The 23,836-nt window shown below is 38.2% G+C and overlaps 1 protein-coding gene across 2 annotated transcripts in view; it reads right to left on the bottom strand.

Moving 5' to 3' along the window:
• Window positions 1-14,583: 14,583 nt before the first annotated feature.
• HCN1 (hyperpolarization activated cyclic nucleotide gated potassium channel 1) overlaps window positions 14,584-23,836 on the bottom strand; it is a 620,282-nt gene continuing 611,029 nt past the window's right edge. For both annotated transcript variants that reach the window (XM_073583406.1, XM_073583407.1), the window contains exon 8: window positions 14,584-16,658. In XM_073583406.1, the coding sequence (XP_073439507.1) occupies window positions 15,841-16,658 (818 nt within the window). In that variant the 3' untranslated portion in view covers window positions 14,584-15,840. The remainder of the gene's footprint in view (window positions 16,659-23,836) is intronic.

Raw genomic sequence — 23,836 nt, 5'->3', positions numbered from 1 at the left:
TACATCTTCTAAAAATGAGAATCTTATTAACAACATTTAAAAATACCACAGGGATTTGATTTGCTTTTTTATTACTCTTATTTATTTTTTTTTTACAAAAAAACTATGATTTGTTTTAGAATGTCAGAAATTAAACAGCATCAAAGTTAAAAGTTTCAAAAATAAAGTTATGATTTTTAAGGAAAATAAACAAAAATGTATTCAATTTAATCAGAGTTTCTTTTTTGTGTGTTTATCATTAGCACATCTTCTTGCAAACCAAAATATAATAACATTTGATTAATCATTTTATGAAAAAAAAAGTTCTACTTTCTGTGTATGTCTTCCTTATACTGGATTAACTGATTTGCTGATTGATTTCTTAACGACAAAATTTTGGCAAAATTTTGTAAATGTGCAAATTGCTCAAAATGTTGTTTTTTTTCCAAACTGCAAGCAGTAATTAATAAACTCAGCTATGCAATGTGCTGATTAAAAGACAACAATGGTTTATATAAATCTGGTTCTTAACAAGTTTCCTTTTGAAATTACACAATTTTGTTAAGTTGTAGTCCAGGGAAAGACTTCATGCATATTTGGTCCTTTGGGCCAAAGTTACACCAGACATCCCACCTATTCATTCTTCCTTGGCTTGCCAATTATATAGTATGTTTGTGCAATCCACCAAAGTTCTTCGAAGCCCAGTGGGCCATAATATTGTCTTGATTTTCCTGTAACTAATGACTGCCCTAATAATAAGAAGTAGAATTCTTTTATTCACTAGAAAAGTTCTAAATTGTTAGCGGTTTTTGAAAATTTGTTAAGAATTGAACATTATCTTTTAAATTAAATTTTTGAATATAAAACAATTGCTTTGCATTTTTCCAAATGAATATCAGGGCAAATATACATAAAGTAATATTTCAGATTTGTAAATATTTTTTTTTACTTATTTTATTCCATTTTTAGAATGTTCCATTACCTGATATTAAAAATTGTATATCTTTAATTCTTGCTTCAGTATTCCAAATCCTAATTTGAACTGCGACGTACATTGTCAAAATACTCAAGTATATATAATAGTTAGTCCTTTTCTAAGCAGGTTGTTTTCCATTTCTCAGTCTTTGTAAATGTAATAAATAGTAGAATGTTAGAATTGGTGAATTATTTCCTATCTTGATGTGCTGTCTGACCTAGTTAATTTTTTCTTTAGCTCAGCCCACTTTTTGGCAGTAATTGACCCCTTTACAAATATGGATCTCCTGTTAGCCCTTTTCATTTATTATGATATTCACTTGAGTCTCATTTTTTTTATTAGGGGTTACATTGTATATACTTTTTACAATTATACCATTTCAATGTTTTCAGAATGTTCACTAAATAACTCACAATTTTTTGTTGCAGACCCATCAAATCACAACAAGCCAAAAACATTTTTTTTAAATGCAACACAAATTTTTCAATTTTTCAATGATGATATAATTATTATTATAATGCATCTTGTAATTATATCACATTTATAAATGACATATATTTAGATATGTGTCTTTTTTGCCATTATATTCTTAAATGAACCTATTATTTTGGTTTTTTTCTTGATTTTCCTTGAGTTAAAGTTTCAACAAGTCAACATCCAATTAGTTAAGTTTAATAGCTCTGCATAGGCGTACTTTCTTTAAGATCAAATAAAAGCAGTAAACCATTCAACATAAGGGATTTTAATTTTTAAATCCAAATCCAAAGCTTCCAGAAATTTCCAGAAGCTGAAAAATTCCAGTTTAAATAAGACTCAATTTGTTATGGAAATGATTGATAAATATTTTATAGACAGTATTATCAGTATTAGATTTCATAATCTATACAGATGTAGGCTTTCTTAAAATTGCAAAGATATTCCGATGAAGAAAAGTGAAGCTTGTCACCTATCTACATAAACTCAGTGGGTTTTGCTGTATCAAGTGTTAAGTTAACTTTTGGCAGTGCTATATTTTTCTTAGACATTACTTAAGAAAAGCCTACATCTGTATAATAGGCTTAGTGTAACATTCGAGTTGACTAGAAATCAGAAACATTTTTCATGCAAAGTGCTTGACTGGTAACTATTTTTCAGGCTTTACCAAAATTACAATTATAATTAAAGACAAATATATGATAGAAGTTAGATAAAGAGAATCTATTACTAGGACAGTCCTCCTATATGTAAGAATGTGTCCTACTGCACCAGTAAAAGCTACTTGAAGGTGGAAGGTATTGAGCCATCTGTGCATTTAATTTTGCTAAATGGCCATGCATAAATGGCTGCCAATTTGCTAAAGTTTTAATGACACCGATATTGGCTTTTCTTCTTAGGGTTTCTGCCTTTGTCTGGTTGACAAATTCTCCTTAAGCTTAATGTCTAATGTCTGTCTTTGTGCATACTGTGGATCAGGAGATAAGTGAAACTTTAGAAATCCAAATTTGCTAAATTTTCCCCAAAATATTTGAATAAATTTGCTCCAATTTCATTACTTGAATGCTTGTAATTTCTTGCAAAATACACATGGGGAGATTTTATACTTTACAGGCAAAAAAGAGAGAACCCCATTGAAGAGCTTACAATTTATAAATGAAAGAACCCTGCTGACCATAAGAGCTTACACTTTACAGCCGAGAGAAAGAAAGGACCCCACTGGCCATATAAGTTTACACTCTACAGAAGAGAGACTTAGGGCTCATGCTCACTTGCGAGAGACACGCATGATTCTCGTGTGAGTCTCTCGCATGAAAACCTGGCACTGTCGCTGACACTCAGACCGGAGATAGAAATACATGTAGCCACATGCTCTGGTCCAAGTGACGGCGGCAGTGCCAGGTTTTCATGCGAGAGACTCGCATGAGAATCAAGCGAGTCTCTCGCAAGTGAGTATGAGCCCTTACCCAGTGACTTTGCAGATGTAAAATGACTCTTGCAGTACAAATTGTGCTCTGCTGGGAACCATTGACCTGTGATGGCCCAGGTACTGACCACCACTGTACAACATATGATGACTTGTAAGGTGTCATAGCCACAGAAAATTATTGGGAAGCTTGCAAAGCACTGCAAAATGACATGTGCCCGCTCTGTGATGCTTTAACAGTGTGTGAAGTGGGCAAATTATTTGTTGTTTTTTTTGCAAACTTGCGAACCACAAATCAAATCTCAAAATGTTCGAATTCGCAGGAAACCATGAATTTCAGGAAATTTGACTAGAACTCGCTTTTATGCAAATCGATCTGCTTATCTCTACCGTGGATGGACAATTCAGTGGTCACCTGGCAAAATTGAACCTAACCTTCCACATAAACTGTAACTGACCCAACTGAAATTCTTTCATTTTGTAGACATTATAAGACAAACCATTTCCATGACATACGCAAATATGCCTGGAAGAGCTGAAAAGGATGACCATCAAAAAGATAGATGGAAATTATTATAGAAATCATGAGCATTGTCTTCAAAATTAGGGGACCCAGAAAACAGGAGGCTGAAAATTCTGTAATAATAATTTACATGGCATACAAAAGTCAAAATCATCCTGATGGCACTATCTGTGATAATAATGGATGTCTCAAAGTTATCACCATAGTAAGACAAAATCATATTATCATTTATTATACTAGAAACCTGGAGTGTGCAATTTTCTGAACATGACAAATTTTCCCGTTGTTTTCTGCTATTTGTATGATAAATGTATACAGCCAAATATGGCATGATTTATTTTCAAAGAAGTGCACATTTGTAGAGAGCCATTACTTATTGTGACTAGTTTCAATAATATCAAACCTGGAATTATTAGTCCGATATTGTAAAAATTTCTATCACATTAATTGTGTTATTATAGTAAAGCAAAGTCAATTTTAACAGGAACGTTATGTTAATGGATTCACACAAATAAGCTAATATTTCTTACTTCCAGATTTAATTTCTTCTAATCTGCTCCCATTTCTACTAGTGTAGGAACATCCCTCATGAAAAATAATCATTTAAAATCTGATTCAGGATCAGAAGATCAACAATATTTCATGAAATGTTTTAAATATATTATTCACTCCCATACAGTGTACTGATAATATTATTTATAACTGGAGTTGATCTTTACAAAAAAAGAGGAAAATATTATTTTTTTTTCACATAGACTGGCTTTTTCCTCACTAATAACATGATTTAATGTTTCTCTAAGTGCAGGTAAGGAAGATTGTGTTTTCGGTTTGAGTGTGATCTGACAAAATGTTATTTTTTGGGGCCATGCATGATGTTTGCCTTGAATTAAGTCAGTCTAAGGAAAAAATTGCAGCATGTTTGATTTACTTCCGTAAATTGGATCACACTCAACCATGAAAGTGAATGGGTCAGTAAAAAAAAAAAGATATCCGATTGCAGTGCAATTTTCACGGACTGACAGAATGGAATAGATAATTTTATTCTCATATCTTTTCCACATCTGAGAAAATTCTCTCCGAAAATGTGGTCATCTGACCCTAGCCTAATTAAAAATAATCAAGAATATCTATTCTCTAAGGGTGACCATACACCTACTCATTCATCATGCACATGCACACTCTGTAGGAAAAGGGGAGCAGTGGTAGGTTATTTCTACAAGAACATAAGGATCAGGCAGATGAAAACCAAATACCCAATCCTTATCTTTCCCAACTTCTGCCATGGTTGGAGACACTTGAAAACCCTACCACATTAGAAAATCGAAAGGCCTTATCTAACTTCAAGCAATATAGGTCTAATATGTACGGCCAGCTTAACTATGAGCTGCTAGGATTTTTTCAAAGTAATATATATTTGTGGAGTAGTAGGGAAGCTCCAGTGCTCCAGTTCCTCTTTTGCAGCCTCAGTGTAATTATACCTTACACAGGGATGTAGCTAAAAAGAGGCAAGTAAACCCTGGCAACCAGAGCAAGTGCCAGCAAGCCACTCTAAAGGTACATACAGGGATAGGGAAGTAAATCTGACATTGTTCATTACTCGTGTTTATCTTCTGCAGTGTATAACTAACAATATACCAGATCAATGCCAAAGACTGATCAATACTCTTTGATTAGAGCAGCTATGTCTACACATTGTGTGGTCATATCATTGCCCACACAGTCTACAAGAAGTTGGTGGTCTCCCATTCATTGATTGTGTTAGGGGAAACTATCATTGCAGGTTCTCTAAACTGATCAGATGAGAAGTGTGTAAATTAGCTAAGGTAAAGTTTGATGATAAAATGTGTAAGAAAAGACTGATATTGCCCAAAGTTTCCAATCGCAGTGAAGCTAGATAGATAATAGATTATAGATATTTAATAGATAGATAATGGATAGTGTAGTCCAGCTGTGTCCACACTGTGCAGTGATGAGGCAGTGACCCAGGAAAAGTTCAAAAGTAAAGTCTCTCCAGTGATCAGCGTACTCACAAACCGAACGTAAATAGGATTCTCATGGATCACAGTCGGAAAACGAAGACAGTCCGTGACTGAGACCGGTAGCTGTGGGTGACTGCACCGCCATGTATGCTGAGGGGTGCCAGGCCTTTTGGCTCCGCTTGACTTTGTTGCTTCACATAAGTGGATCTTTGCAGAGCCTTCTGCTCTGCACACTTGAAAAACTAAACTGACACCCCCAACCCTTTGCGCAGTGGTTATTACAGGGAACCTGTGGCTGTAGGCCACAGGAAAAATCTGGCCGGGAAGGAAATGGACCGCCCTACTACTTTCCTGTAGTCCGTTTCAAAAATAAAAGCCCATGGCAGGTTTTATTAAATCTGCCTTGGACAAATAGCTTGCCCAAGATCAACACTTGCTTTTATTCTGTATTGCAATCACAGCTACGCCTGTGACTGCAATGCACTCCCGTGGCTTCAATATGCTTCTGATCACATCCTGGGGGACACATAGTGACCTCACATATAACACCGGTCACTGCCTCACAATAGATAGACAAATAGATAGATAGATATTTTTAGATGTCTATTTAGTAAATGTTCTTTTTCCTAGTCAAAAAAGAGAAATTACTTTTAAGTTACTGAAATTGAAGACTAATGAAAGCGTTTTATTGGAAGACTCAAAAAATATATATTTTTTTTAACTCTCTTCACATTAACATCTGTTTCAGTTTCTGTTGTTACAATGGGGAGAATAACAAAGTCTAGAACGCAGAAACAAAAACTTGATGAACCCCTTATAATGCAATAGGATTTTTTACAGTCCTTTAGGATCAAAGTCAAAAAGAAAGAAACAAATCAAAATCCATAAACAAGTCTACTAAAGTGAGAAACGTTGCACCAGTGGGAACAGAGCCTTAGTTCACATTATAGAAAACAATTGGCTTTGGTCCCCCAACTCTTTTTATTTTTTCAATCTTAGTATTTCTAGATAGAACTTCCATGTCCTGCACACTGCTTACTATACTTGGGCCCCATTCATCAAGAACGTTTAGCCCAGAATTCTGGAGTAAAACTGTTTGCGCAAAATGTTCACATGACATCAATCCCTGAATGGAGTAACCGTCTTGCAGTAGTTTACAACAACTGAAAGATGCATTAAATTTATTAAGAGGCACACACCTTTAAATGAATTTGATGCATCCTTACTCTAGCGCACTATTAATCAAGACTGAGCTGGTGCAAAACACCAATGTTGATGAATTACAATGTTTGTAAAGCATAATTTTTTGATATACTGTAAGAGTGGACTAATTTACATTTAGCCTCTGAAAATTCCAAAAAAGCTAAAAATGTGCCTAATACTTCACATAGTGATCATTTCATTGTATGTATTTTATTTAAATTATGAAGTTTAAAATCTTTCCCTATCCATGTGATATGGAATAACTTTCAGATTACTGGGGGTCTGGCTACCATTGCCACAACAATTCCTAAGAAAGAGGGAAGCTGAAAAGAGCAGTGGTCAATGGTGTGCACTACTGCTTCATTCACACTTAAAGAGAATCTGTCACCAGGTTTTGCTACCTCATCTACAGGCAGAATAATGTAGGAAAATAGACCCTGATTCCAGCGATGTATCACTTAGTTTACTGGGTGCAGCGGTTCTGACACAGAGTTCTTAAATGTAGAGTGCAGCAGAGCTGAGAAAGCTAACCCCGCCCACACTACAGCTTTCTATGTATATTGTCTATTGACAGTGAGCCAGTTACCAGAGAAGGGAGCGTGGTCAGACCACTTAGCCTGAGGGAGCTAGTCTGGGCAGAGATAATCTCCTGGTGATAAAACCTTCATTGTATGGAAGCAATAGCACACAGCTTATACGTGACTTGTTTCTAAAATCTGTGTCTCAGTCCTTACATCATTCTGTCCTCAGAATACATAGCAAAACCCTGCTGACAGATTAACTATAATGGGAGTGCTGGAAATTGCTGAGAGCTGCGCTTGGCTGATCTTCAATACTCCCATTAAAATGAATGGGTTGAACTTGTTGCAAAGGAAATGTAGCATCAAATGGCGACAATTCAAATGTTTACACCAAATAAGCTATAAAAAATGAAGTATTGCTCCTTTATAGAGTAATCTGAGCACTTGATGCATTATTGAAATCGGGGAGTTTTAGTTTTGCTTAATCTTTGAGGCTTGAAATATTAGTCATTCATTATGCTATTCCTATTAACTTATTAAGCAGCACTTCAGTTCTATAAAGTGTGGATTATATGTTTGTAGGTATAAGAATATTATCTAATATTAATATGCTTTTATGAAGCTATTTACAGTTTTATTTTTATCTATGGGAATATATTTCAGAAACGAAACTTTAACTGTACAGCTGAAGACATAAAGGAAATGATCGCATTAAGAGTCTACTCGGCCATATTTGATTTTACTCCTCAATCTATGATTAATAATTCCATTTCTTATGTTCCATGTACTTTTTTGCATTTTTACTCCAGTTCTAGACAGCTCCGCCAACTATTTGAAAACTGGGTGGAGCTTATCGTAGAGTTGGAGTGACCAAGCACAGCAGACAGATCAATCAAAATTTACACTAGAAAAGTTGTGTAAATTACAACAGGAAAGTATTCCAGTCCAGTAGAGTTCATGTTTTGAAGTGGTGAACAGAAGCTGAAAGATGCACCAGGTTCATTAAGAGATGCACGCCTATTAATGAATTTAACGCTACTTACTCCAGAGCACTTTTCATTAAATCTGAAGTGCAAAGCGCAAGTCTTCATAAATCAGGGTCTGGTGTGGATGCAATTAATGCATCAGAAGTAGGCTTCAATCTATAAGGCACAACCTAAAAGAGAATCTTACTAAAATTCACCATCCGTCTCGAAATTTAGATCAGAAACAATAGATATTAAATTCTATAGAATTACAACAAAACACAGCTCTGGGTATTATTTGCACCAACAAATCCCACTCTTTAAATATTGGAGCTTTTTTTAACAATGGCTAAATATGTTCCTTTTTGTTTGCATCCAGCCAGGCTGAGATAACCTATTCTTTTTAGATAAAGCATGCTTAAAATTCTGAAATGTTGACAGAAATAGGACACGATGATTATAGGTCTATGAAATCTTTCCTTTTTTTGCACAGGATGTGCTGAGTCAGCAGTCTCAGAATGGACGTGTATAGTAGGTGTTAGGAAGAAAAATATGAGAAGAGAATTGTTAAACTGTTTCTATTCCAAATACAAGTAGGATGGGTCTGTTTGCCATTATACTGCGGTGACTCATTCTCTCTCTCACGGAATCCACATGGATATCTTTCCACTTGTTACAATTACACATTAAAGGGTAAAATTATAAAACAAAAATAAAATTAACTTGTCACATTGAACATGCTATTCTACATATGGGCAGGTTGTAAAGCAGGAGCTGAACAGATCCATATATTATTTTGTAGAAAAATATTTGGTATATCTTATAAATTATTGAGCAATGAGGGCTTATGAGTCTGGTGGGTGGTGCTTCTCAGTGATTGACGGCTGTATGTGATTACACACTCTCACGGGAAAGGGGGTCAGCATCTATACAGCATTCAAGCACCTTTAGCTCTGCTTAAAGATTTTTTTTAATAGAAATTGACATACCAGATCAGGATCGGTATGAATTCTAGAATATGAATTTGTCTAGAATGTCATGAACAACTTCAGCAAAAGCTGTCAATGAGTAATGCCAAAGTGGTTTGAGCGCCTTTTTATTGAAAAATCATTGGTAGCTCGAGATCACAGACTTCACCAATGTTACCTTCCCACTAGTGATGAGCGAGTATACTCGTTGCTCGGGTGGTCTCCAAGTATTTTGGCGTGCTCGGAGATTTAGTTTTTGTCGCCTTAGCTACATGATTTGCGAGTGTTAGCTTAAATACATGTGTGGAATGCCTGTTTGTTAAGGAATTCTCACATGTATTCAAGCTGTCTAGCAGTCGCAAATCATGCAGCTGAGACGACGAAAAATAAATCTCCGAACACGACAAAATACTTGGAGATCACCCGAGCAACGATGCTATTCGTCCATCACTACTTCCCACATATATCTATCTACAAAATGCCCCCAAATCATTTAGGCTTTGTTTCCCCTTTAAAGCATTAAATGAAGATTCAATTTGCTAGAAATTAATTACAAAATACAAAAACTCACCTCACCAACCCTCTGCTGTTCCTCCTCCAACTTTAATGGATTACTACTGTGGCTAGGGATTGAGACTATTGGGGGACCAGGCAGCGTTAGGTCAAGAGCATTTGTTAACCCATTCTGAAAAAAAAATCAGTCCTCATACAACCTCTTTAAAGGAAACCTGTCTCCAGGTTTTCCCCATATTAACTAAAGCCACCACATTTCATCTTTCTTACACATCACTATAGCAATGTGTGTATAAGCCCCTTTCACCGTCCACCGGTGATTAGGAGATATCATCCACATCAATGAAGACAGAAGGGCTGCAAATGTGGGGAAAGAGGAAGCGTTGAGGACCCCTCTCCAACCAGACGCCGTGATTACCAGATGGAACTCTAAGTATTTTCATTAAATCTGTGTGAACGGGGAGTTTATACAGAGATTGCTTGGGTGATATGTAAAAGGGCTTAAAGGTGGCGCTTTTATTATATATTGGGAAAACCTGGTGACAGATTCCCTTTAAAGGGTGAAATTGCAATAAAATATGTGCCACGTTTGTCATAGTTCTTGGTGATTAAAAGAGTGAAGTAAAATCCTGTGTCATGTATGTTTCATACAGAATTACATGTCCAAAATTAATTGATTTTCAGTCTGGTAACAGTTTTATAATGTATTATGTGTTGCTACTTATTTTTCAGCTTTTTCCTCGTTAATATGATTGTTTTTTATTAATAGTGTTGAACTATATTTCATAGAGGCCACAGTTATAATCCCATGACTCTGCATATGTGGTGATCACAGAAAGCCACAGCTATTTTACACTGGTTTCCCATGGAGAGGCCAAGGGTTCTCATCATCTACATGGGCACGTTTTGAATGTTGAAACAGGTGCAAACTGGAAAATTGTGAAGCACAGTATTACATTGTGTATTAAGAGTTTCTCAGAGGATACAAATTTTTTTTCAAAGGGCATAGACTGGATTAAGACAAGGTGAAACCCCCCCTGATTCCCTGAAACCCCATATTGATGTATACCTTGTCCCCTCTGGTGACTTCTCTCCTTACAGGAAATGCCCGCTGAGCCAATCTCTGACCATTGTAGGTCACCCCTTCTTATAAGCACTGGCTGAGCAATCATTTCCTTCGACTACAAGTGCATCAAGACTGGACCAGGAAGTAGAGCCCAACGTACACATTGACACATCGAGAACAGGAGTCTGAGCCCTTTGTAAAATTATTTTTATATCTTGGACAACCCCTCTAACACACAAAAAGGTAACTAGTTGAGTTATTTTAAATATATGTGAATTTACTAGTTAAAATTATATAATCTCTATAATAAAACCTCACTTTTGCCCCATTGTTAATCGCAGACAATTTTGGGAGGTGGATTCCTGTTTATAAACTTTCACCAACTCTTTGGCTTCCACGCTCCTACTATTTGAAATACTGTAAGGTCATAACTGCACATTGACCAAGGAGGAAAAATGTAATGTTAAAAAATGCAAGTAAAGCAATTTCATGGTAAAATTCAGAAAAATACTAGAAAGATTTAAAAAAAAAACAAAACTAAACAGATAATAAGTACATATACTGTATGTTTAAAATCAATATAGAAAACCTGACTCACATGCTTACAATACGTTTCAGTGCAACCTATTAGGATTTCTCAAATGCATAGTTTAGAGGAACACACATAAGTTTCTTTTCTTGACTGCAATTGTCACAATTTTGGGGTTTTCTGTTTTGGACAATCCAAGCAGTTCTTGACATTAAGCTAAACATAAGATGTCCCACTGCTGGGACCCCTGGCAGTTCTACCTGGCAGTAAGTATTAAGGAGAAATTAACTATTACATAGTGCCAAATGAAATAACTGGACAGTTCATGTAATATAAAAGATGAGTTCTCCAGATAGAAAAGCTATTTTTTTCCAGTCTAGTTAATAAATGCTGATTCTTAAGTGGATGACCCCCACTATTAACGCAAGAAAAATAGTGACTATGACACATCTTTTAAAATTAGAGCAAAAGAGCATCTAATTTTCCTACGTAAGCATCATACACTAGTGTCAATTTTAAATTCAGCAAACTAACCTCTTAGCATATTTTTGGAGTGTGTACAAAACTGGAGTACCTGGTGGAAATCCACAGGGAGAACATAGAAATCCCATGTAGATGCTGATCTTATTTTGACTTGAACCCAAACTCTCAGCAAGGTAACAATAATAAGCAATGAGCCACCGTGCCACTGTGCGTGGCTAAACAATATTGTGTATGTGGCTCTTGCTGGAACGCTGCTCAAGGTTGCCAACTTGACTTTTGATCTGGACAGTTTATCAAAAAATCATGGACAATAATTTTTTACAGACACTTTGGAAAACCACAATAAATCATTTTGAGTATAAGTGATACATGTCTACATACATACATGTATAGCAGATGTGAATCTCCCACCATCAGTCTTGACACATGCTGCTCTCATCCAAGAGATGGTCAGAAACCCCATCTTTTGTATAGGAATTCCAACCTCCTCTCCATGACAATAAGCGCCCCGATCTCGAGATTTATACAGGTCCTACTGGCGTGATACATACCTACCATACATTTATGGCATATCCTATTAATATACTGAAAAGGTACCATATAAAACACCCATCTAAGGCTGGTTTCACATTTGCGTTTTTTAGCGCTGGAAAAAAACGCACACCTGCGCATGCGTTTTTTCCCCTATATTTAACATGGGTGCGCATACCTGCGCACTGGTCAGCGCATGTATGCGATTTTCATGCGCTGCGTTTTTTGGGGGTGTGCGATTGGATTTTCCAGAAGCAGCATGTTGCATTTTTTGGCCCTGCAAAAAAGCGCATGCGCACATATGCGCACGTTTTGCGCTAAAAATGGCCATTATAGCCTATGGATGCGCATATGTGCGCACTGGCATGCTCATGTATGCGTTTTTTTGCATATGCGTTTTTTTTTTTAAACCATGGAATTTAGGGGTTTGGGTTAGAGTTAGGGTTAGTTAAGGGGGTTTAGGGTTAGGGTTATGGTCAGGGTCAGGGTTAGGGTCAGGGTTAGGGTTAAGTATGGTTTTGTTAAGGATTAGGGTCATGGTTAGGGTCAGGATTAGGGTTAAGTATGGTTTTGTTAAGGGTTAGGGTCAGGGTTAGGGTTAGGGTCAGGGTTAGGGTTAGGGTTAGGGTTAGGGTCAGGGTTAGGGTCAGGATTAGGGTTAAGTATGGTTTTGTTAAGGATTAGGGTCAGGGTTAGGGTCAGGATTAGGGTTAAGTATGGTTTTGTTAAGGATTAGGGTCAGGGTTAGGGTTAGGGTCAGGGTTAGGGTTAGGGTTAGGGTCAGGGTTAGGGTCAGGATTAGGGTTAAGTATGGTTTTGTTAAGGATTAGGGTCAGGGTTAGGGTCAGGATTAGGGTTAAGTATGGTTTTGTTAAGGGTTAGGGTCAGGGTTAGGGTTAGGGTCAGGGTTAGGGTCAGGATTAGGGTTAGGGTTAGGGTCAGGGTTAGGGTTAAGTATGGTTTTGTTAAGGGTTAGGGTCAGGGTTAGGGTTAGGGTCAGGGTTAGGGTCAGGGTTAGGGTTAGGGTCAGGGTTAGGGTTAGGGTTAGTTGGGGTTTAGGGTTTGGGTTAGGGTTAAGTATGATTTGGTTAAGGGTTAGGGTCAGGGTTAGGGTTAGGGTCAGGGTTAGGGTTAGGGTCAGGGTTAGGGTTAGTAAAGTCATGGTTTGGGTAGTGTGAGGGGCCACCTAAAAATGTTGGAAAAAAACGCAAACGCGGTAAAAACGCGCTAAAAACGCATACAAACGCATAAAAACGCTGCGTTTTTTTCATGCATGCTCATAAAAATGCTTGAAAAAAACGCAGCAGTTGTATGCTTATGTATGCGTTTTTTCAATGCGTTTTTTTGCGGGAAAAACGCGCTGCAAAAAAAAGCAAGTGTGAAACTAGCCTAAAATCCAGAAAACAATTTTAAGCCAGTTGTATGAAACAGCGCCATGAGCTGTGTCCTACATCGAACCACTCTCTTGAATTGGAACTCCACTTCCATTTCTGGAAGAAAACATCAATGTATCTTGTACAAACCCCTTTAATTTTTTATATATATAAATGTAGCAATATAAAGATGTGTCCGCCCTTACCCTTCAACAAAATTCATTAAACGGGTTGTACAGCCTCTAAAATTTGAGGGCTTAACCGTGGAATAGGAAATTAATATCGAGCCTTTAGGCGTACGTCTATGGGCACCCTGTATGATTAGCTGTTGGAAACAGATGCATTTCATGATACTAATTCAATATATTCTAACAACATGCAAGCAAAATCCCTGACAGTATGAGGGGTACATCACAACCACTTGGTGTGTCACACAAAGACATACGCAGCATAAACTTCTCTTGGCAGTGTATCACAAAATCATATTTGGTTTTTTCTTTAAAACTGCACCCCTTATCTCAGAATATATCAAGTTAAAATGAAAAATAGGGAAGGACACATCTGTATATGCTTTTTCCAATAATTGGTCTTTGTAGAAGTTCTGCAGTCTTCTTGGAGAACATGTGATTTATATCTGTAATCTCAGTAGAAGGCATACAAGTAAGTGTATTAGCAGAATCTTGTGGTAGAACATTACACATGGTCGTCAATAAAGCTTTGTCTTCTTTTTAACGTTCTTACACAGAAAGCTTACTATGTACAGCCCTAAAATAAGTTTCTAAGGTAGTTGTGATCTAATCACAGAGCAGGCTTGTATTAAGAAATGAACATGTGTACCTAAGATATATATATATATATGATTCCGTACGTAAGTCGACAAACTGTGGTCACGATGATCGCCTTGAATGAATATGTTTCTTGATGAGTTTAGGCACCAATGATTCCTAATGGATGAAGTCACCTAAATCACGAGACTAGAATAAGGTTAAAACATTAAATTTGGCTTTCACAAAACAGTTGATGCCACTGCTTTTTTGTTTTCTCCTTACCAAGCCACCCCTATTAATTAAAAAATACATTTTATAAATTTATTAAACTATTGGCTAAGCTTTTATACTACATGCCTTAGGATTTAATGATCCTTTACATTAACGACAGAGCAAACCGTGCGCATCTGGACAACATAATGAAGTCATATTTCTGGAAACCGACACGAGCGTAACGTCTAAATTTTGAAGACACGATGTAGAGATGTATGATGTATGGATCACAAAAAGCCCACAAATAACCAGTGTTCTAGAATTGGTTCAGGCAAAAAAAGTGCTTCATTACATTCTCAAAGACCTTGAGATTATACATTTGTTTCTGCTATCCCTAAAGTTGATCCAATTAGATTTTTTGCTTTACTAGCAGCCATGCAATAGACATTAGTATTTTTGATGAATGAATCGGAGAAAACTGTGACATTGATTAAAAAAAAACACAGCAAAAAAAAATACAATTTACATTTTTTGTAGTGGCATTATTGTATATACATCGGGCATGCAGATTTAGTCTTTGCGATGAGGAATTGTTCTTAAAAGAAAATATGTGATCGTTAATAATTCCAATAAATTAGAAATATATGGAAAAACAATGGCTGCAAAAGTATACCTTCAATCTATTATATAAATTCATAATTCTCATCATGGCATGGAAATAAAATAAAAAATGATCAAAAGCAATATGATCAATGTAATATTGAAGCAGATGAAGTATAAAAAAATGCTACAAAATAAAAGGGTAACTCAAACCTCCCACGCCCCAATGCAAAACTATAAGCGAGACCCAAATGTGATACATCATTTATAGAACTAATTTTATCAAATGGGGCAAAGGAACCAGAGGCTTATCATCACATCCTATAGTGATGATGAAACATTGAAATTTACAAGATGGGAAAATACATTTTTCAAAAACATTTCAGTCATTAGGGTGATAATTGCTGGTTATAAGTAAATGAGAGTCCAGCTTGTAATTAAGTAAATTAGGTAGAAATGATTTGGAAATGCGTACTCAAAGAAAAAAAAAGTTACAAAAATGATTTTAATGTTTAAAGTAAAGGAAGACACACGTATGTATATGAATTTATATGCATGGAAGTTTTAGTGCTAAACAGTTTATATATATATATTTTTTCATATATATTTTTATTTTTACATTCTTTTTGTATGATTGATCCATCTAAAATATTTCTTGATATAGATATTAGGATTCTAGAGATTTAAAGAGTTTTTTTTTGGGATGGTTTCAGTTTATTACAGTGCTGTTCATATGTACACATAAGAGGCATCATAAATTTGAAGCATAACGTGGTTTGTCTGTTTCTGTTTCTGTGGTTGGTCCTGTGGTGGTTGAATCCTTACTGGAAGTTGGAGCTGATGTTGATGGTGGAGCTGGAGCTCCAGCTCTTGCAGGAGGTAGAGCTCCAGAAGACATCTGGCGAAACAGGGCAACCCTTGGTGGAACATTGCCCCGGCTTCCAGATTGAGCACCTGTAGCTTGCACATTTGATACAGGTTGAGGTAGGGAGGCCAATGACTCCCCTACCGTTGGATGTGGCTTTGCCACAAGAGTAGAAACTTCATGGGGTAAGGAAGGCTGTGAAGCAGAGAGAGGCCTCACATCTCTTGTCAGGTTAGAGTTTGGTAAAGCTTGGGTGCTCCTATGAATTTCACTGATCGGCATTGCTCCAGACGCTGATTGTTGCTGCTGTTGCTGCATTAAAGAAAGTTGGGATGCAGTAGGGGAACTGTAATGAAATGTTCGACCTGCCAATGGACTCTGTACAGAGGGACTACCCACAGCTGATGTAAAAGAAGGTGAGAACATAGCAGCTTGCTGTGGGGTCTGTGGACTTGGTGTTGGAGACTGTAGGTTTCCATGAGAAAGACTGTTTGCAGTATAAACAGGTGGAGATTGGGTCCTCATTCTCAGAGATGTATTAGAATTTAGGGCTGGCATTTGTTGGTAGCTAACTGAGGGAGTCACTTCTATCATCTCCCTGTCGTGTTTCACTATCTGCTTCAGGATCTCGCTCTCCTGGTTGTTGAACACTCCCGTGTTGAGGTCCTTTTGAAATCGTTGCTGGAGAATGGAGTTCTTCTTCCCTGTTGGAAAAGATGATTGTTTTAATACACCTCAAGAAAAATAAGTGGGGTCTTGATATCAAGAAAGCAAACCAAACAAAGAAAACAAAACCCCCTAAAAATTAACTTTTATTTCAATATTAAAAATACTCAATATTAAAAAAGGTGCTAGGATCAGCCAGGAACCACCCAAAATACAGTGTTAACATAAAAAAAAAGCTCACGCTGCACACAGCATTGACTTTTTGGCCTTTGGGGGAGATGGAAGCCCCCACTTTGATCCCCTGATGAACCCTTAACTTTGTAGAGTGGGAAACACTTCGGGAATATGACAATCTATGGCTGGTAAGTATTTCTTAATCACACTTTGGTGTTGTTGAACATGACATTTCTTTTTACTATGCTTAAGGAACATGATTATTTATGGCTGATAAGTAATACTTCTTAAGTATCTCTAAATTATTTGTTGGTATTGATATGGCATTTGAATTTATGCTTACCATATGTGGGAATAAGATCATCTATGACTGATTAGAATGTCACAATTTCCTTAAGCGTTACTGAAACCTGTGCTATGGAAAATGGGGTTAATGAGTATTTACCTTTTGTTACTGAATTTCGTACATTTTTGGCTTGAGACCTATTTATGGTCTTCAAATACCCTGACTCCTTTGGCTCTCAAATATTATAAATATTATAATACATTATTTCATTGGAGTAAATTATTAAATGATTGCTGAGTGCACTATAGGACTATATCATCACTAATTCCTGTACTTTTTTTGTTTAGTGGATATGTATCCACAATGGTGGATAATAGGGTGTCGGTTGAGACATGTCCACAATATTATGGTTATTAAACATCTCATCTGTCTAGCTGCCTATGTATATACATTTTTTGAGGCACACTATTGAGAATAGAAGGACTGACATATCTCGCATTCTAGTGTGGACTCTGGCTCCATCGCACAACAGCCGTTAACAGCACATCAGCCCTAGATAAGATACCTAGTTTCCTATGAGACAATTTTTGTCTCCCCATTAGGGGTACTTTTTTGTGTGGTCTTTTTATGTGTGTGTGTGTTTTCCTTTGTGTCCCATATTTTCGTATGTTTAGGGTGATCTAGAGTACACAGGGCTGCCGAGGTTAAGTGGGGGCCCATCACGTATACAACTAGGGTGCCAACCTCCGCTGTTAGGTAGGGCTTTTCTCAGGGCCTTACAGGGTGAGATTAGCCTCCCTTCTCGATTAATTCTGGTTATTATACCTTTTTTGTGTGATCACTGTATTTTGGGTGGTTCCTGGCTGATCCTAGCACCTTTTTAATATTGAATACTTTTAATATTACAATAAAAGTTCATTTTTAGGGGTCTTTGTTTTCTTTGTTTTTTTTTTTAATACGTTCTTAGAATTAAACATATTTCTTTGATTAGAAAAGATGAGTTGTGATGCTAAGAAGCCATAATCTTAAATAAAATAAATATTAAGATTAACCTCTTATAGCAGCAGAAGACATATGAAGGCATCAAGAGTATAGTGAGCTCTTATTAAAGGCTTTTTAAGGGATTTTACCAAAATTGATATTAATTACCTTTCCACTGAATAGGTTATACGTCTATGATGGCTAGAAACCTCAATGATCAATAGAGCTGGCTTCCTGAGTCCTTATTACTGCACAACTGCAGTTCATAGGCTTTCAAATGGAGTGGCCATCATAAATGCACAATCTACGGGACAGGGCTGATAGAAACAGCCAAATACAGAGTTTGGCTATTTTTGTCAGCCCCATAGACATTGAATGCTGTGGAAGGGGACATGCTTGACCAATACTCCATTCAAACAACTCCTCATGGTGGGTGTGTAGTTATAATAGCTCAGAGCCTTTTTCTAGTGATCAGTGTGGTTGAAAACAATATCCATAGCAAGCAGACATTCATTCTGTTTATAGTTGAAGAATGTTCGTTGTTGGAAAATGCATTATTGATAGATAGATAGATAGATGATAGATAGATAGATGATAGATAATAGTGATGAGCGAGTGTACTTGTTGCTCGGGTTTTCCTGCGCATGTTCGGTTATCCTCCGAGTATGTTGGCGTGCTTGGAGATTTAGTTTGCGTCGACACAGCTGCATGATTTGCGGCTGCTAGATAGCCTGAATACATGTGTGGAATTCCTAACAAACAGGCATTCCTCACATGTATTCAGCCTGTCCAGCAGCCGCAAATCATGCAGCTGTGTCGACACAAACTAAATCTTCGCGCATGCCAAAATACTCGGAGGACACCCGAGCATGCTCGGGAAATCCCGAGCAACGAGTATACTCACTCATCACTAATAGATTTCTTTGCTTTCTGATATACAATTGGCCTCCAAATTTTAGTAAATATAACACTGTGGACATGACATCAGATTCTAAGCATATTTTCCTCTAGCTATTATATATAACAATGTAATTGTATATGACTAGAATATATGTGCTGTTGTAACCTGTTGTAATACACAAGATTAGAGTGAGCAGAACTTAAAACATAAAAATGTGTTTCCTTCTAATACTGCCATAAAACAAAACATATCAACTAAACTCACTTCCATCAAAGCCTCAGCTGACCCTCAATAATTTGGAGCCACTATTCCTATAAAGCACTACATACATTATCCTTATACTCCTTAAAGTTCTCAATCCCTATTTCATAGAAGTAGTAATAAAAGATTCCTCCAGTGCATATATATATATTTTTTTAATTTACCTCCTTTTTTTTTAGATCTGTAGATACTTTAGTTTTACAAATGTCACACTGTAATGTAATAATGTCGTCGGCACTCCCGACGTCGGTTTAGGTGCACAAGCGGAAGAGATAGTCCAAGTAATCAGCGAAGAGTAAACTATGGCACTACAATTAGTTAGTCTTTGGATTAATGTATTATTTGTGAAACATCAGCATTTATAACATCGACCAAAACAAAAAACAGCCACCTGCACTTTGTTAATGGTTGATGGGCTGATGCTAAGTTTTAGCCATTCCACATGTGTCCACTGCTCTGCATAGACCATGAATGAGGTCCAGAAAGGATCAAAATATTGGCTGTTTTCTGCTTTGTGGATATGATAAATGCTGATGTAAAGAATTTTACATATTCAAGACAAAACAATTGGAGTGCCATAGTTTATTCTTCAATTTGAATGTGATGTAATTACTCAGAATTGAATTTAGAGCTGGTCATATAAATCCATATTCATGTAGTGCATGTTGATTAAATACAAATCCCATACATGCTGCAAAAAAATATGGTCATTGGAGAAAAAAGGATTTAGTTCAGCTCACCCCTCATTGATGCTGCAGCAAAGTCTGAGCAAGGACACGTCTCCACTTGGACGTCTTGGAATACTTCATAGAAAAAGGAAAGTCCAGCTCAAGGAGTAAAATCCAGAATTTTCTTTATTTATTTCATTAAAATACAAGCATGGCTGCTCAGAATGAGTCTAAGAGCGTATACCGCTCCAAAAACGTACAGAACCTCATGGGCACTTTCTGTGCAGCTATCCCATGTCAGGGTAAAAACCGCAATGATGACTATAGCAGCCATGCTTGTATTTTAATGAAATAAATACAAGCATGGCTGCTATAGTCATCATTGCGGTTTTAATTCAAGATTTTACTCCGTGAGCTGGACTTTCCTTTTTCTATGAAAAAAATATGGTCCTGAGATTTTTAGCACAAGTAATATTATGAGATCAATAAAACTACACAACCTCTTGAAATAAATATAGAGAATGGAGATCAACTACTAAAGCCGAACTGCTAAAGTTATTACCATCACTGATTTTCCTTCAAATTTGGCTAAATATAATTATTCAATTAAAATGTAAGATTCAATTCCATATAAAATTTAGTTAAATCCATCTAAAATGTACGTACATCAACCTACTGTATAAGTTAAGATATAAGTTACTACCCCAATTACAAAAAACTTGAGACGGTGTGAAAACTGGAAAGCAGAGAAGTGTCACAGGTCTGTCTGGACCTCGGTCTGTCTCTATAAGGCTGTCTATTTAAGGATAACAGCAGAAATATACCAGAAATGAGCCAGAAGTGAACAGAAGGTACGACTAACCACTGTGTTTTCATGTACTAAATTTCTCTTACCTCCACACTTACTCTAACCATGCTGACATACGTTCTAACAGTTTTGGCTCCATTACTCTTCACTCTCCTTCGCTATCCACAAACCCCAACACCCGCTAACCAAGTAATAATCTCTCCTTCCCTCTTGCCTCCCTACCTGACCTCCTCCCCTGACCTGCTCCTTAACCTCAGATCTCTCCTAATAAAACACAAAACAAGCCGCCCACTCTCCTTCTCCCACATGCTCTCCCTCTCTCTGCTTCTCCTCACTGCTGGCAAAATATCTCCAAATCCTGGACCCCCATAGCTCATACCTCCCTTTATTACCCCCTTCTATTGCTTCCAACCCAATACAAACACCCAAAATCTTTTCCCACCTCAAATCCGTGCCCTTGATGCCCACCACCCTGCTCCCACTCTCTGGATCCATATGCAATAAACTCCATGTGATTCACAACCTCTTTACCTCTCGTAATTTTTCCTTCCTTGGCCTCACCGAAACATGGCTGACACCCTCCGACACTGCCTCCCCTGCTGCGCTATTTATGGCGGCCTCCACTTCACCCACACTCCTCGCCCTGGCAACAGACATGGTGGAGAAGTGGGCCTTCTCCTTTCTTCCCACTGCACCTTCAACCCAATCCCACCTCTACCCTCCCTTATCCTCCCCTCTTTTGAAGTCCACTCTGTCGGCATCTACTCTCCCTCCAACCTCCAAGTGGCTGTCATATACTGACCTCCAGGCCCAACCACTGCCTTTATTGACCAATTCTCCACCTGGCTCCTTCACTTTCTCTCTACTGACATTCCCACCATCATCATGGGTGACTTCAACAACCCCATTGACACTCACCAGTCGGCAGCCTCCAAACTCCTGTCCCTTACATCATCTTTTGGACTTACCTAGTGGTCCTCCTCAGCCACCTACACAGACGGACACACATTACTCCTGGTCTTCACCCGTCTCTGCTCCCTATCTAACTTCACCACCTCCCCTCTCCTTCTACCTGACCACCATCTACTCACTTTCTCATCCCTGTCCTCCTCACCTGTCACCCATGTCAAGCAACATGCGCACCCACGCAGAAACCTTGCACATCTAGACAGTCACACACTCTCTGACTCTATCCTAGCACTGTCCTCCATATCTTCACTCCACGAACAGACACTGCCACTAGCTTCTACAATGCCACTCTTGCATCAGCCATCGTCTCGGTCACTCCTGTCATGCATAACAGAGTGCGATGAATCAATAGACAACCCTGGCACAATAACATCACTAAAAAGCTTTAGCAAGCATCCAGAATTGCAGAACAGTGCTAGAAGAAAACGCATTCGCAAGACAACTTCACTCCGCTCAAACAAGCAACACTCGCATTCAAATCTACCCTCACCTCTGCTAAACAGGCTTACTTTACATCCCTTGTATCTTCCTTATCCCACAATCCCAAATAGTTGTTCAATACTTTTAACTTGCTCCTCCACCCACCACTGCCCCCTCTGACTTCCCTAATGTCTGCTGAGGACTTTGCCACACACATCAAAAACAAGATAGACCAAACACAGCAAGTCTTAATTGCTCAACCACCACAACCCTTTTGTATACCAGACCAATGCCCAAACCCCATAACCTCCCTCTCTAACATCACTGAAGGGGAACTTGCTCATCTGCTCTACAAATCACACCTCACCACTTGTGCACTTGACCCTATCCCATCCCACCTCCTCCCCAACATCACCACCACTCTTATTCCATCCCTAACCCACCTCTTCAACCTATCACTAACTTATGGTACCTTCCCTTCTGCTTTCAAACATACCACAATCATGCCTATCCTTAAAAAGCCAACCCTCGACCCAACAGCCATGTCCAGCTATCGCCCAATATCACTGCTCCCATTCACTTCCAAACTCCTGGAACAACATGTCCACACTGAACTTTCCTCCCACCTCTCATCTAACTTTCCCTTTGACAATCTACAATCTGGTTTCCGCCCCCATCATTCCACTAAGACAGCCCTGACCAAAATTACTAATAACCTACTTACAACCAAAGTTAAAGGACAATACTCTATACTCCTCCTTCTAGACCTGTCCTCTGCTTTCGACACAGTTGACCACTGCCTCCTACTACAGATCCTCTCTTCCTTTGGCATCAAAGACCTCGCCCTATCCTGGATCTCCTCATACCTTTCCAACCTCACATTCAGCATCTCCAACTCCCACACTACCTCCTCATCCCACCCTCTCTCTGTTGGAGTCCCCCAATGCTCTGTTCTAGGACCCCTACTCTTCTCAATCTATACACTTGGCCTGGAGCAACTCATAAAGTCCCACGGATTACAGTACCACCTTTATGCCAATGATACTCAGATCTTCCTCTCTGGCCCAGATGTCACCTCTCTGCTCTTCAGAATCCCAGAGAGTCTACCAGCCATATCCTCCTTTTCCTCCTGCTTCCTCAAACTGAATGTGGACAAATCTGAACTAATCATCTTTCCCTCATCTCACAGATCCTCCTTACCCAATCTATCTGTAACAATTGACGACATCCCGCTTTCCCCTGTACCAGAGGTCCGCTGCCTCGGAGTAACCCTTGACTCTGCCCTGTCCTTCAAACCGCACATCCAAACTCTCTCCACTTCCTGCCGCCTCCAGCTCAAAAATATTTCCAGAATCCGTCCCTTCCTCAACCCTCACTCTACTAAATTGCTTGCGCATGCCCTCACCATCTCCCGCCGCGACTACTGCAACATCCTTTTCTGTGACCACCCTGCTAACACCCTCGCACCTCTCCAGTCCATCCTTAACTCTGCTGTCCGACTAATTCATCTCTCTCCTCGCTACTCCTCTGCTTCTCCCCTCTGCATATCTCTTCACTGGCTCCCATTCCCTCAGTGTATCCAATTCAAATTACTAATACTGACCTGCAAGGCCATCCATAACCTGTCTCCTCCATATATTTCTGAACTAATGTCCTGATATCTTCCCTCACGTAATCTCCGATCCTCCCAAGACCTTCTTCTTTCCTCCACACTTATTCGCTCCTCACCCAACTGCCTCCAAGACTTC

Source organism: Dendrobates tinctorius, unplaced genomic scaffold (assembly GCF_039654945.1).
Source record: "Dendrobates tinctorius isolate UK_male_01 unplaced genomic scaffold, ASM3965494v1 ptg000078l, whole genome shotgun sequence".
NCBI classification, from domain to species: domain Eukaryota; kingdom Metazoa; phylum Chordata; class Amphibia; order Anura; family Dendrobatidae; genus Dendrobates; species Dendrobates tinctorius.
Note: the sequence above shows the minus strand (reverse complement) of the source record. Positions and strands in the feature narration are given on the sequence as shown.